At 44.1% G+C, this 15585-nt stretch overlaps 1 protein-coding gene across 3 annotated transcripts in view; it reads left to right on the top strand.

Annotated features, from left to right (window-relative positions):
- The window catches only part of KCNMB3 (potassium calcium-activated channel subfamily M regulatory beta subunit 3), an 86137-nt gene extending 73005 nt beyond the window's left edge, over positions 1–13132 (top strand). For all 3 annotated transcript variants that reach the window (XM_077487933.1, XM_077487932.1, XM_077487934.1), the window contains exons 3-4: positions 10525–10723; positions 12389–13132. In XM_077487933.1, the coding sequence (XP_077344059.1) occupies positions 10525–10723; positions 12389–12796 (607 nt within the window). In that variant the 3' untranslated portion in view covers positions 12797–13132. The remainder of the gene's footprint in view (positions 1–10524; positions 10724–12388) is intronic.
- Positions 13133–15585: the final 2453 nt, after the last annotated feature.

The raw sequence follows: 15585 nt of genomic DNA on the forward strand, positions 1-15585 counted from the left end.
TTGATTGTCCATGTTCAAGGAGTCTCTGTAGTAGGGGGTTCTTCGTCCTATCAGTAGCAAGTGTGCCATACTGTGAGTGTATCCCGTGTCTTACTTGTAAATATATATAGAATGTTTTATTGGAGATACCGAATTCCTGGCGAAGGTCTTCAAAAGATTTTATAGTGTTCCCCTGGTAAAGATGGGCCAGTCTTCTAATCCCCCTCCTCTCCCACTCAAGGGAGCGATCTATGCCACTTAGCTCCACCAGTTCTCTATTGTTCCATAGGGGGGCATACTCTGTTACCCCCCCATAGTCCAGGAGTCGTTTTGCTAGCTGCCATACTTTCCTAGCCAAAACATTGGTAGAACAGTTATAGGCAAAAGAATTGGCCTCCAGGACTTCAACTAAAATTCTATGATATGCATTGTTAATCATCAGTTTATGATTCGGGCAACCACCCCCCTCCAGACCAGCCCCAGCTAAGTGCTGGAGCTGGGCTGATAGGAAGTATGTTTTTAGATGTGGGATCGCCACTCCTCCCTTCTCCACAGGGAGCTGTAGCGTCCGCAGCCGAATCCGAGGCTGTTTCTTTTTCCATATTAATTCTCTAATTAATCTCTCCAGTCTGTCAAACCATTTCTGATTGATCCAGACTGGTGAGTTGTGGAGGATGTACAGGATCTGTGGCTGCCAAATCATCTTTACTAGATTACAACGTCCCGCCACAGACATAGGAAGGCGACACCAGCTATTGACCTTCTGCTTCAGTTTTGACAGTAGTGGTACCAGGTTCTCCTCAGCATACCGATCTACATCTCTGGGAATCCAGACACCCAAGTATTTCAGCTTGGGTACCGCTTCTAGTCCCTCAACTATGGGCGACATTAACTCTTCGGACTCCGATAGTGGCATAAGGGCTGATTTGCTCCAATTGATGACCAAACCTGACTGTTGCCCAAATGCCTCCATCAGTTGTACTACGTTTCTCAGAGTAGAGCGCACGTCATCAACAAAAAATAAAACGTCATCTGCGAACAAAGCCAGCTTCTCCTCCTCCAGTCCGCGCCGAAATCCCCGGATGTCCGAGCGTGATCTCGCCATCACCGCCAGGGGTTCCATCGCCAGCACGAACAGGAGGGGGGGACAACGGGCATCCCTGCCTCGTACCCCTTTCGAGACAGAACATGTCAGAAAATAGGGTCCCCATTTTAATCTTGGCCCTGGGACCCCTATATAGCAATTTTACCCAATTAATAAATTGGGGGCCAAGGCCAAAGCGTTCTAATACGCCCCAGAGATAGTCCCACTCCAGGCTATCAAAAGCCTTAGTGGCGTCCAGAGCTAATATGGCACCTGGGCTATCACCATCTCTAGGTATTTGTAAATTCAAAAAGACTCTCCGAATGTTGGTACTGGTTGTTCTGCCCGGGATAAACCCGGACTGATCTGGGTGTATTAATTTATGAATACAACTATTTAGGCGGATTGCTAAAGCCTTGGCTAAAATTTTTATATCTGAACATAGCAGAGATATCGGCCGGTATGACGAAACCTCTTGTTGGTCCTTCCCCTCTTTAAGAATTAAGATAATATTGGCCTCCCGCATTGAAGCAGGGAGTTCCCCTGCTTCTAGTGAGTAATTTAGCGTTTCCAATAATGCTGGGATCAGCTGTTCACTGTAGCGCTTGTAGATTTCCACTGGAAGCCCATCGGGTCCAGGAGATTTGTAATTGGGCATGCTATTCATTGCAAATTTTAGTTCTTCCAAAGTGAGTGGTGAATCTAGATGCAGTTTATCCTGATCTGAAAGCACGGGGATATCTATTTGATGCAGGAAATTAGTGACTAGCTCTTCACGACCCTGTACAGTTGATTTATATAAAGTTCTATAGTAATCACCCAGTTCCGTCATAACCTCAGAGGGCCTAAAAGCAATGTCACCGTTCTGCGTTTTGATTGCCTGTATTCCTATAGGGGGGCTGTTGGTGCGGGTCAATAAAGAGAGAACTCGACCCACTTTCTCCCCTTCGCCAAAATAATATTGGCGTTGAAAAATACGTTGATTCTCCGCTCTTTTTAGAAGTGCCATTTTATATATCTGTTGGTTATCCTCCCAGGTCTGTTGTTTCCCCGGCGATGGATCCTCCACAAACTCTCTCTCAGCCTTGATGACATTATTTCGAATTTTTTCCTCTTGGGCTCGAGATTCCCGTTTTATTATTGCAATTTTCTGGATAAGTATTCCCCTAAAAAAAGCTTTAAGGGAATCCCAAACCATTCCAGGAGCCGCTGTCCCTCTGTTGGTCTGAAGAAATTCATCTATTTTATCCCCTAAAAGGTTAGGTCCATCAATTAGTTCCAACCAAGAGGGGTTTATTCTCCACTCCCTCAGAGGGGCGCGCTCACCTGTATTCAAAGTTATGGCTAAAGGAGAGTGGTCAGAGATCCCACGTGCCCCATATTCTATATCTGTCACCACTCCAACTGCCTCTTTGTTCCCCAAGCCTATGTCTATTCTTGATAACGTCTGGTGGCTACTAGAGAAGCAGGAATACTGCCTATCCTGGGGATGTCGCATACGCCAAATATCACCTAAGCCAACCTCCGATAGGAATTCATATAAACTACCTGCTTTGTTCCCAGCTGAACAAGGGAATCTATCTAGGCGCTTATCTATAACTTCATTGAAGTCACCGGCGATTATCCATGGAATACCCATTTTGCCCAGGCTGAACATAAGAAATTTGTCCATGACCTCTAATTTAAAGGGGGGGGGGGGTATATAGATATTTGCTAGGATGTATTCGTGCCCAGCTACTGAGCAATGCAAAAAAACAAATCTCCCCTCCTCATCTATCTGGGACTCCTTACATAAAAAATCCGTACCTTTCCATACTAGCACACTCACACCGCGAGAGTACGAGGAGTAAAAGGAGTGATAGTATGCCTGGAATTTCCGGTCATGGAGCAGGGAGGCCGTGGTTGGGGTCAAGTGGGTTTCCTGAAAAAAGAGAAGGCCGGGGCCCTTTCCTTCCATCTCTAACATCACGGCCCTCCGTTTCTTAGGGTCCCTCAAGCCCCTCACATTCCACGAGGTTATATTCCACCTAACCATGGACGATAGTAGTATTTCTCACACCCATCTGCTCCAATGATTAATATACCCATAGGAAGGGGAGGGTGAGGGGAGAGGGAACCGCTTCCTCTCCCCATCACCTCTCCCCCTCTTGAACTGTCCTCCTTCGCCGCCTCATCACTCGCAGCATGCGTTCGAAGACTCCCCTCCCTCCCGCCCCCCACCCACCCCTGCCCATCAGAGCCACCCCTAGGGGTCTCAATTGTAGCCGGTATACCCATACCCCATTCGAAAGTGTCCGAGCTCACCAACCCCTCACATAGGCTTATCACTCCCCGTCTAAAGCGCCTATAAAATGAGATCGTAATCTCTCCACAGTACCAGTCCTGCCTAAAAAAAAGCACAAAGGGGGGAAGAAAGAGAGATAAAAAAAAAAAAAAAATTGAGTATACATTCCCCCCCCTACCCCACTACCCTCCTAAATCACACACACCCAACTCAACTGTAAAACCTCGTTACCCTTTTAAGTGTAGGATTGTATAAGCTAGCTATTTACCATGTAGTGTCGCAGTGTATTATAAACCAAAATACTACAAGTGGGGGAGTATTAGCTCCCAGGTGTCCTGAGCAAAAAACCTTGCTGTTCTGAGCAGCAGAAACCAGCGCTGAGGATAAAAACCACGCTGGGCTACAACAAAATGGCCGCCGGCCGCCCTGTATAAGGGACATAATCACAAAGAAAATGGCTGCCGAGCTACAGGAAAATGGCTCCTGACCATGCTTTCCACTGAGGCACACCAAAAATGGCCGACAAACAACTGTACACAGTGAAAGGACAGAGAAAATAATGGCAGAACAGCGCTATGCCGATCAGCACATGTAGACCTCCCGACACTCAGGGACACAGATACCCAGTGCAGCCCCCAATCTAAGGTGAAAGCCCCACAGGGGGCCCCTGGCTACAGGTACACACACCGCTCAGCAGCCCATCATGCAGCATCTCCCATGGGGGAGGGGGGGGAGTAAAAATAGGGACAGGGAGAGAAGAGAGGGAGGAGAGGGACCCCCTAATCGAACTTCCAGGGAATGCCCAGCTGCTCAATTCCGCTGAGGCAGGAAGAGCTGTACTTACCATCCGGACGAGCTAGGGACATCCCATCACAGACCCACTCTCCGAGCAGTGCCGGGTGGCTGCTGGCCATGGCACACTGTGACAAAGACATCGGTAGTCCGGTCATATGTGTGCCCAAGAGCGTTGTGCTCACCGGCCGCCCCTGGAGCCTGAGGGGCATGTCGTGGCCCACCCAGAGCGTAGCTAGGGTCTGCACGCGCTCGATGGCCAGGCTAAGGAGATACAAGGATCTAGATCAGGGGTGCCCAACCAGTGGCCCGGGGGCCTCGTGTGGCCCGCGACCTCCTTCTCTGTGATGGAATAGAATACTGTTATTAAAAGTAAGTTTATTACTAAAATCACAGTGTATATATGGGCATATCTGTTCTGCAGTGGTTACTGGGCTGCTTTCAAACTGATCTGCAGGTGCAGAGCAGTGCACCTGGGCAGGGCTGGATGTACCATTGGGCTTGACTGGGCTCAAGCCCATGAGCCCCAACCAATAGGGGGCCCCGCCGAGATACATAGCCGAGTGTACTTGGCTCGGCTCCGTTCACAGTCACGCCCAGTCCCGCTCTATGATGGACATAACACAGAGACTGGGCGGGACTGTGAGCCGAGCTGTGTACACTCGGCTACTCTCGACTCCGCTCGGGACTGCGAGGACCCGAGAGTCGCAGAGATACGCAGGACTCTTTTTAAACTTCAAGACTGCAATGACAAGGCTACAAATGACACTGGACAAGGTTGCAAATGGATGGGCAAGGCTGGAGATGGACACTGATAAGGCTGCATTGATGGGCATTAAATGTAAGATTTTTCCTTAAACTCCCTAAACTTGGGGTGCGTGTTATACGCCGATAAATACGGTAATGTATAGAAGGTAGGGCCTGAAAGTGACTCAAGCCCAGGGGCCCCCACCACCCTAAGTCCTGCCCTGCACCTGGGGGTTACCTGTACTGAGCCATAAGCCCCTTTCACATGGTCAGTCCGACCCAATTGGACCCTCTATTCACCTCTAAGGAGTAGAAGATGTAAATGGATTTGTGTCCTTTTACAAATGCCTACCTCCAGTCCGATCCGCAAAAAAAAAAAAAAAAAAAGTAGAGTGGGCTCTATAGAGTAGAGTGGGCTGCCATGCACCCGCTCCGCTCATGGTAACCGGTCGCAGGCCACAAAGTCGCTTAGGTGGCCCTCGCTCTTCAAAAGGTTGGGCACCCCTGATCTAGATTATTCAGCCTGTCACCCCAGCCAGCTGTTGATAGCAGATCACAGGATCTTAAAATCTTGCGCAAAAGGCAAACATTGAGCAAAAAAGTCCAAGGACCGATGATCCCGCAGGGAGCCTAGGTCCTTCTCCTTCACTAGGCAGAAAAAAACTGAGCTGTGGGAAGCAGGCTGAGGGGTTATTACCAGAGGAACCACCCCTTGGGCGGAACTGTAAAGTTCTGTTTTTTCACATGTATTACATGTTCTGCCTAGTCCTCTCCTGAAGGTGGCGTAATAACCCTACGGTCAAGATTAATGGAGCTGTGTCTGCGCCGTTCCAAGGCCGGCCAGAAGCTTGTGCGTGCTCGGCGGGCGGTGCATGCGCAGCAACGCAATTGTACTGCCCGGTGACAGTTTTGAATAGGCGATCGAAAGAAACCACGGTGGCGGCGACTCCTGCAGTGCACTCCAGAATGCGGATACATATTAAAATAAAGGAATAAAGCTGAACAGCATGCAGGAAGGGGTTATAAAAGATTACTGCAGACTGAAGTTCTTCTTTAAATAAAAGTCTAATTGAACTTCAGTTCAGGGGTAGCAGATTGGTTCTGTAAGATTAGATTATACAGTTTCCAGTGACTAGCAATAAAGAAACCTCAGTGCTACTGGCTGACTTTAGGAGGACTTGTAGTCTAAAATCTAATGTGTATCAGCAGCCTTTCCTACAAAAACAAAAAGTGGGCACAAGTAAGTAGCTTATTCTTCGACTAGCTATGTGTTTATAGTTAAAATATTGATATTTGCACTGTTTAGCACTAAAAAGTCATTTTAGGTACTTTTTTGCAGTGCCAGTAAAGAACGTGGATTTGGTAACACTGGTGACTATCGAATGAATGGGAAAAACACAGCTTTTGGAGTCCCCTAGACCTGCATACATACAGTCGTGCAGGGAGAGCTCCTTCTCCTCCTTTATCCCTAAGGTATCATGGATTACTTTAAGGAGCTCCCCTACCTCTTCGAGGGACATTTTGTACTAAGGGGCAGTATCTGCCCCATTTTCCTACTCTTCTAAATCCGCCACCTCCTGAGAGGGTGAAATATTTTCTTGGGAAGTATCCTGGGAAGCCGGACCTGCCTTCTGAATCAGAGAAACCCCCTGAGATCCTGGGGTCCCTGAGAGCCCAGGCTCTTCTGTCAGGTTTGACCTGCAAGCTTGAAAAGTGTTGCGGAGCTCATCCTTAATGGCTGTAAGAAGATCGCCACAAATAGAGACTCCTCCTTGACTAAATCTGTGATACAATCTGCACAAAGGAGCTTTGTCCGGGATTCGCTTAACTCGCTTAAAGAGAATAGAACCATGCTGAAGTACTTCTGCACAGCAGACACACATCTAAAAACACCCAGGTGCACTAGGAAAGGACCTCTTACTTCCCTCTGCCCAAGTGAGCCCCACCACCACAACCAATCCTAGTGGAGCCCCCTATGGCAAGGCAGAAGTGCTAACCATCTAGTCACTGTGCTACCAACAGGAAGAGCTCCTTTTAAGGGTGGGGTGGGGGGAGGGGTGATAACCCATAGGAGAAAGGCCCACAGTAAATAGGAACACAGTCCCTTACCTTGGCCTTGCTGGTGCCTTGGCTTACCCCCTTATCTCCTGCATCCTCCATTGCAAAGCGCAGGTTGCGTAGCTTAATGAATGGGCGGTTCCTGGATTCAAAAACGCTGCTGCGCCGACCCAGAACTTAAAGATAAAAGGCACCAGGTGGCCCTGCTCTCTCCTCCTGCACTTTGCGTCTGGAAACTACGCTGCGCGCCCAACCCGGAGTTGCCGTCCCTTCCTGTGCACTGCACAGGATGTGTCCGAGAGCTCTCATCGGGCCAATAGCCTTCACCGCTGCTGCCCTGTGCTGCAGGAGGCAAGCTGGGGTCTCTGCACACTGTCAATCTGCCAAAACACAGGGCAGCACTCCCAGGCAGTACAGGCTCTCCCCGAGCACAGAAGGAGGAGAGAGAGCCCACCGTAACCATCAAGCTAGAAGGATCACAGACTCCTGGAAGAAAAATAAAAAGATTTTCAGGTGAGAACCTCTGGTCTCCCAGGAAAGACCTGAGAGATCCTGGCTCCCACCAGAGGTGTTCCTACCGGCTGGAAGAAACACAAAAAACTGAAGGCAAGCTGGGTGGAGGCCTCCTATTAAAGCTTTGGATGATGAGGCGTTTCCTGTTGTGGGAGGGGCCATGATCTCTCGGGTGCTGTCCTGAAAGACGTTTTGGGAAAAAAACATTAACTGCCCTTCCTTACTATTTACATAGTAATTATTAGTAATTTGCTATCAGCACCAGACAGAATTATTTTTATAGCCGAGTACCAAAGTATGGCTAAGTCATGGAAAAAGAGAATGCTATAATTTTAGAAAATAAATTGCTTGTATTGGGACCAATTGGTGAAAACTACAGCTATACCAAAAACCATGTTCAGTGGATACGAACTGGCTTCATATGTTGGTTTGCCATTCTTGAGCTCATCTCTATTTTCTGGTTATCGTTTCTCCTTTTTTTCCTTTTACTTGACTTTTCAGCTTATTTTAGGTTTTAAACAATAGGAGATAAAAACTAAGATCTGCAATCATAAAAGGCAAATAAAATATCACCTAATTTTGCACATAAGCTTGCCGATCAGCTGCTGCAGTTGTACTACAGCAGAATGGCATGGGAAGGCGAAACGCCAGTTTGTTACGTTGCTCCCTCTGGTGGCAACTAGGCGTGTGCATCCCTGTAGCCGATGCGAGTGCCGGGCTCTCGCAATCGCTTGTAACACGCCGAGAAACAGGATCTCTGTGTGTAAACACAGAGATTCTGGTTCTCTGAGGGGAGAAGTGACAGATCATGAACAGCGATCTGTCATCTCCCCTAGTCAGTCCCACCCCCCTTCAGTTAGAACACATACTAATGAACACAATTAACCCCTTGATCGCCCCCTAGTGTTAACCCCTTCACTGCCAGTGACATTTTTACAGTAATCAATGCATTTTTATAGCACTGATCGCTGTATAAATGCCAATGGTCCCAAAAATGTATCAAAATTGTCCGATGTGTCCATCATAATGTCGCAGTCACGATAAAAAGGTCGTCGCCATTACTAGTAAAAAAATAATAATAATAATAAAAATAAAAATGCTATAAATCTATCCCCTATTTTTTAGACGCTATAATTTCTGCGCAAAACCAATCAATATGCGCTTATTGCGATTTTTATTACCAAAAATATGTAGAATACATATAGGCCTAAACTGAGAAAAAATTAGCTTTTTAAAAAAAAAAAAAAAAAATGGGTATATTTATTATAGCAAAAAGTACAAAATATTGTTTTTTTTTCAAAATTGTCGCTCTTTTTTTGTTTATAGCACAAAAAACAAAAAAAAACAAACAAAAAAAACACAGAAATGATCAAATTCTCAGTAAAAATGACTCAGTGCCGAATTGCAAAAAGTGCTCTGGTCAGGAAGGGGGTAAAATCTTCCGGGGCTAAAGCGGTTAAACAGGCAGTGGCCTCATAAATTTGAGCAATAACAACTACAACCCATAACAAGAATACATCAAATGTTAGCAAATAGTTTTAAAACTCAACAGGGCGGACCGCCCCCCCCCCCAAATCAAACAATTATATAAGTAGAGCAGATAAACATACATAACATTGCATCATCCACAAATGTTCTATGTAGAGATTTAAAGAGTAACTCCACTTTTGTTGAGGAAAAAAAAAAAGCATTCCCCTCTGGTTGATCTATCAACATTGCAAGGATTTTAACAACCTTTGTTGCAGATTTCTAGCTTTTGTTATTCTGAAGAAATCCCTGTGTGTTTGTCTGTGTTCATGTGGGAAAAATGAATCTAATGGGTGTGGCTTCATAATTATAAATCAGCTGCTGCACCTGCAGTGCACTAATGAGGAAAGGTGTTGGGCCTGCATCCCTTTAGATGTGATTTCCTATTGGGAGTACCTCACCAAAAATGACATTTTTATTGCAGGGGGGTGTCTGAAATCTGACTTGTTTCTTAGTGCAGACTACTGGGGAAATTAGAGAGCCAATCAAACAGGAAATTACATATTTGGGTGGTATTCTGTACACATTCTGTTTACAGAACACCTCCAGGTAGCCATATTGCATTTTACATAAAATTATAGAGCTCCAGATTGAAAAAGAAAAGATAATTTTTAATAACATTCAATTACAATATTACTTGTGTCGCAATTGTATACGCTATATTATTTTTTCTTTATTTGCTATTTTTTTCCTCACAAAAGTGGAGTTACCCTTTAAGCATATTAACTATGGATGACCTATAGTACTGTTGAAAACAGAACCCTTCCAACATCAAGTGTGGGTATAGAAAAAAGTATTCGTCAAATGTGATAAAAAGAGACCACAATGCAACCATATCCTTAGTAAGTATATCCTTATGTATGGTAAGTATATCCTTAAGTATGCATAGCCTTTTGTAAGAAATATTTCTAACAGTAGGTAAATAAAACTTGTATTTGGACATAGTAGAGAACGCTACATACAAGTTTGCATTACTTGCTGCAACAGCACTATAGTTCATCTGGAATTATGCTTTTTGTATATATTATTGCTGGATTATGCAATTTTTCTTGCACCATTCTTTGGACTGCTTATTTGATTGATATTGGTGACTAGGGTAAGTGGCCAGCATGTTGAGCTTTAAGACTGTTTATTGACATTTGATTACAAATGTCTTATTATACAACACCAGTCACCATGCACAATGAGAAGTAGAGCAGCAGTGACTTGACTTCATTACAGAAAGGCAGAGTCAAAGTAGACACTGGATTACTACATAGATCTAGCTACAAAGCATACCAAGATTTATGCAAGAATTCACATGACACTTACAATATATGCTTATCCCACAGTTCATCTTTATCATGTCCATGCGTGTGCACAGCAGACAAAGCATCTGGGTTATAAAACCCAAAGCATAACACCATGCTATTGTAATTCGCACTCAAAATTCCACGAAAGAACACAAAAGACCACATTTGATTACGGTCACATGGTATTGCCTTGTAGCAATGGTGCCTGATGATGAACCTCAACTGAAAATATTTTTTCTGTCTATTAGTGTATGGAATGAAGAGTCCAACTGCACAATTATCCAGGCGGATATAATGGATGACTGGGTGGACTGTTCATTCACATGTGGTGTAGATTGCCATGGCCAGTCCAAATACCCCTGTCTTCAGATACTGGTGAATGTGTCTGCTTCTGGTCATGTTGCTGCCCTGCATTATAATGAAGAGGCTGTCCAGATAAACCCCAAGGTGAGTACACTGACATCTGCCCATGCTCACCTAAATATGGGTGGAACATGCAACTTATCCTTTAATGGCTGCAAAGGATATAAATTCACTTTTTGTGCACCAAATGCCTTTTAAATTGCAGTTATTAACGTGTAAACATAGCAACTACGGGCTGCCTTCAGATTTAGAGTAGGGGCCATATACAAGACCAGTCATTCTACACAGGAGAGAGTGCAAGATCGGATGGTCTTTATTGCAGGAAGCTCCTGCACAAAGGCAACGTTTCACACTTTACTACTGCAGAGATCTAGAAGAAACTCAGAAAGAACACAAAGATTCAAGTAAAAATAAAGAATACACATGTCTTTTGTATTTAGTCAATATTTGTATATCTCAGCTTTAAAATCTTTAAGTTAACACACATGAAAAAACAGAAACTATGAATGGAGGACAGGCAGTTGATTGTTAGATCAGCCCCCTCTATTCATAATTTTTTTCATAGAAGCTTTAGTAACGGTTTCTAGAAATATAACAGATGAGAAGAGGGCAGGCATCTTGAAGTAGTGCCTTTTACAGTGGTTTTGTAAAAGGCATCTTCCCGTTCACTGTGTAAGATAGCAAAGGGGGCCAGAGGGGCATCAGGGGAGGATTTCGGCAAAAGGATAATTCATAAAATGTAGGCTGAAAGCGAGTGGGATATAATAGGCAGCAAGTAAACACTTTGCCCCTGAAGTTGATGTGCTTGAAAGCAGAAAAAAATTCTAAGTGTCTAAGGTTATGAATAACTTTTCCAAGGGACAAATTTAAATAGCTTGACAACTGGGTCAGAGCAACGCAAACTACAGCTCCTGTTGGATGTTCCCAGTCTACAGTGGTTAGGACCTACCTAAAGTGATCCAAAAAAGGTGAACCAGCGACATGGTCATGGGCAGCCAAGGCTCATTGATAAACAAGGGAGCAAAGGCTGGTTTGTGAAGTCTGATCCAATAGAAGAGCTAAAAAAAGTTAATGCTGGTTCCGATAGCAAGGTGTCAGAACACACAGCTCATCACAGTTTGTTGTGTATGGGGGCTGTGGAGTTGCAGACCAGTCTGGGTGCCCATGCTGACCCATGTCCACAGTGACAAGCACCTACAATGGGCATGTAACCATCAGAACCATAGATCAATGAAAGAAGGTGACCTGGTTAAATGAATTTAGTTTTCTTTCACATCATGTGAATGGTCCGGTGTGTGTGTGTGTTGCTCACCTGGGAAAAAGATGGCACCAATATGCACTATGGGAAGAAGGCAAGCTGTCAGAGGCAGTGTGATGTTTTGGACAATGTTCTGCTGGGAAACTTTGGGTCCTGCCATTAATGTGGACGCTAGTTTGGAGTCCATGTTTCAAGGGTTCAGGGCAGTTTTGGTGACAAAAAGGGGACCTATTCAATATTAGGTGGGTGGTCATAACGTGATCAGGTGGGCCAACTCAATATTGAACCCAACGGACTAATATTGGGATGCGATTATAGTTCATGTGCCCCAATACTTTTGACAATATAACTGTATATTATATGGACCTCATTACTCTTAATCTCAGATTGTCTGTGTTTGAAAAATCTAGACACTGTAAACAGTGTCCATAATCTCTCTCTAAAAACTGATCAGTACTAACAATCCTAATATTTCTTTTTATTTCATGAAGTGCTTTTATGTTCCAAAGTGCCAACGAGATAAGAATGATCTACTGGATGGTGTTCTAGATGTGAAACAGTACTTCGAACGCAAGAATGACACCCCGTTTGCATGCTTTCATCGACATGACAGTAAACCAGAAGATGTCATATTGATTAAAAAGTACGACCGATCAGTAGTGTTTCATTGCCTTTTTTGGCCAACTCTTATGCTTGTTGGTGGAGCATCCATAGTAGGCATGGTAAAACTGACTCAGCATTTGTCTCTTATGTGTATGGTCTACTGCAGTCCAGCAAAAGAGGAAACTGGCAACGTAACCCCTCGACCAGACTCTCAGCAGAGTAGAACTAAAAAGGATGAAAAGACTTTGAGATGGAGATTAAATTCCCAAAGTATGACTCGTGCTTCATTTAGTTAACTTAGAGATTTACAAGATCATTATGTCAAAGGTCTTTTTGCTTGTCAAATAGAAGTGTAGCATAGAACTAAAGTGCAAAGCCTATTGATTGGGACCCAAAACCAGCACATTTTTCGTAATTGAAAACACTGGTACCAAAAATGGGCTCCATATTAAAAGAAAAAGGCTGGGCACCACTAGTGAAACTACTGCTGAAAATGTGTATAGCATAAGAAAGTATTTTACAAAGCAATTTTTGTAGCCATAAATTTATTTTTGTAGAGTATTGCGAAAAGTACAGTGAAATGGTTATGTTAATACGAAGTGTTGTTTACAATAAACAGTCTGTCACATGTACTTTTGTTGTCAGTAGAAGCGGTTTTAGGATGGTATAGTTGTAAGTAATGTGCATAAAATCCACATAAGCCTAAAACAAAAGCTGGGCATACACAGCCCGAAAATAGACCGTTTCAGCAGGTGTGTATGCCAACTTGTTCAACAGAAGCTGGTCGTTAAACTGGCTTCTGTTAAATGGTCCTGCTGGAAAACCAGCACTGGAACTGAACTTGCAGCCAATGGCTCCAGTGCTGATCAGTACATTCTGACAGAGGGGGCATATTCTGTCAGAATACTATAGCGCAGCAGGGCAGATCCCTGCACCCAGGTCGCATGTGTGGATATGGGGCTAAACTCCCAGTGTATACCCAGCTTTAGATAATTAAAGAACTATTTACCTCAGGACAGAAAGCAAGGGTGAAGGGGTGTTATGGCTAAAATACAATCGCACATGTTCTCTTAATGATAAATATAGTAAGAGAATATTACCTTTTGTTAACACCTGAATTAAGCCTGAGTGCATCTCGTATAATAAAGGTTATTAACAAATCACTGTGCTAAAAAAAGTTCTAATTTATACACAGAGAAAGGAATGCTTGCTATTAATCAAATAAAATACAAGTAGCTGATTTAACTTAAAAGCAATGATGTTACAAATTAAAATACAAATTTCTACCAATGGACACAATTACAAAAAAAGTTACAGATACAGTAAAATAAATAATGGTGTTCCGTTACACAGAGCCTAGAGCTAGAGAGCACTCAAAGCAGTGTATGGATTTTATACACTCTTTCAGATGCTGACCACCCCCCCCCCCCCCCCTTCGCCCACCCATTCAGGTCAAAAATCTTAAGATTCTGCCATCCCTACCATTTTCATGCACCAGCTAGTGCTACTAGCCTGAAATCAAATCTTAAGATACTTGCAGTCACTAGCTGGTATTTTTTGACAGATGATTCCAATTGCACTCCCACCTTTCACCCTTTCAAGTGACTTCCTTCAGGTATGAGGAGGGATTCCCCACAGAGACATCTGTCACAGAGTATTAAGAACTTTTTACAATGTGTGTGTGTGTGTGTGTGTGTGTGTGTGTGTGTATCTGCTCTCTACTGACTTCACAGAAGACAGTCCAGGCACCGCATCATCATGACAAAGTCTGGATCTGCCAGGTGCCTGGACTGAGCAGGGGTAGGTAACCTTGGCCCTTCAGCTGTTTTGAAACTACAAGTCCCATGAGACATTGCAAGACCCTGACAATCACAGTCATGATGGGATTCGTAGTTTCACCACAGCTGGAGGGTTGAGGTTGCCTACCCCAGTCTACAGCTCTCTGCTTGGGAAACCGAGCGATTGGCAGTGCTCGATCTCTTTGTTCTCAGTGCAGAGGTTCCAGGGGACAGATGCAGCATTAGACCAATGCTGCATTCACCGAAGTAGGATTCCAAAAAAAACACCCTTTACTTCTATTTTAAGCTTGTTCAATTAAGCTTTGACAATAAAATCTGGAAGCTGATTGATTGCTATGCACAGCTGCCCCTGATTACGTGTGTATTCCAGTTTTAGCAAATCTCCCCCAGTGTTCCTAGGAATGAATCTATAGAGCCATGCGTCAAATTTTCATTAGTAATAACATTTATCATTAATAATGTCTATGAAGGTGTAAATTTGTAGGTACAAATTTCCATTTCAGGGGGGAGAAGCAATCAAAAATGTTACGGTTCTCACTGGAACAAATGCAAAGGGAATGTCTTACATTGGCGACAGCTTTCAAAAGTGGGATATCCATGATCTAGGAAGATTTCCATGCAGTTAAAATTATGTTTATGAGACAGTAATTGAAGAGAAATCTATTTAAAGGGGTTCTAAAGCCTAAACATTTTACCTTTGCCCCATCTCCCCCTTTATACCTACTTGAGCCCTGCCTCGATCTAGCCCTGTGCCCATCTGTAACAACTACCCCTGCAGGTGTGCCACCATAGGAAGCAGCTTCCTATGGTGGGATACCAGGAAGAGGAGGAGCCAGGAATGCTGACAAGGGACCCCAGAAGAGGAGAATCTGGACCGTCCTGTGCAACATGTGTCCCCTGCCTTCAAAGGCAGCGGATTACATACTGTACAGTACATTGTTAGGCTGAAAAAAGTCCATCCAGTTCAACCAAAAAATAAATAAATACAATCCCATATACACAATCCTATACCCACAGTTGATCCAGAGGAAGGCGAAAAACCCCAGCAAAGCATGATCCAATTTGCTATAGCAGGGGGAAAAAATTCCTTCCTGACCCCCCCCCCCCCCCCGGGAGGTAATTGGATTTTCCCTGGGTCAACTTTACCTATAAATGTCAGTACTCAGTTATATTAAGTACATTTAGGAAAGAATCCAGGCCTTTTTTAAAGAAATCTACTGAGCTTGCCAAATCCACCTCTGGATGGCGTCTATTCCACATTTTCACAGCTCTTACTGTAAAGAAAC

The sequence above is a fragment of the Lithobates pipiens genome, unplaced genomic scaffold (genome assembly GCF_037356315.1).
Source record: "Lithobates pipiens isolate NorthernLeopardFrog02 unplaced genomic scaffold, aLitPip1_a1.2 Scaffold_18, whole genome shotgun sequence".
NCBI classification, from domain to species: Eukaryota; Metazoa; Chordata; class Amphibia; order Anura; family Ranidae; genus Lithobates; species Lithobates pipiens.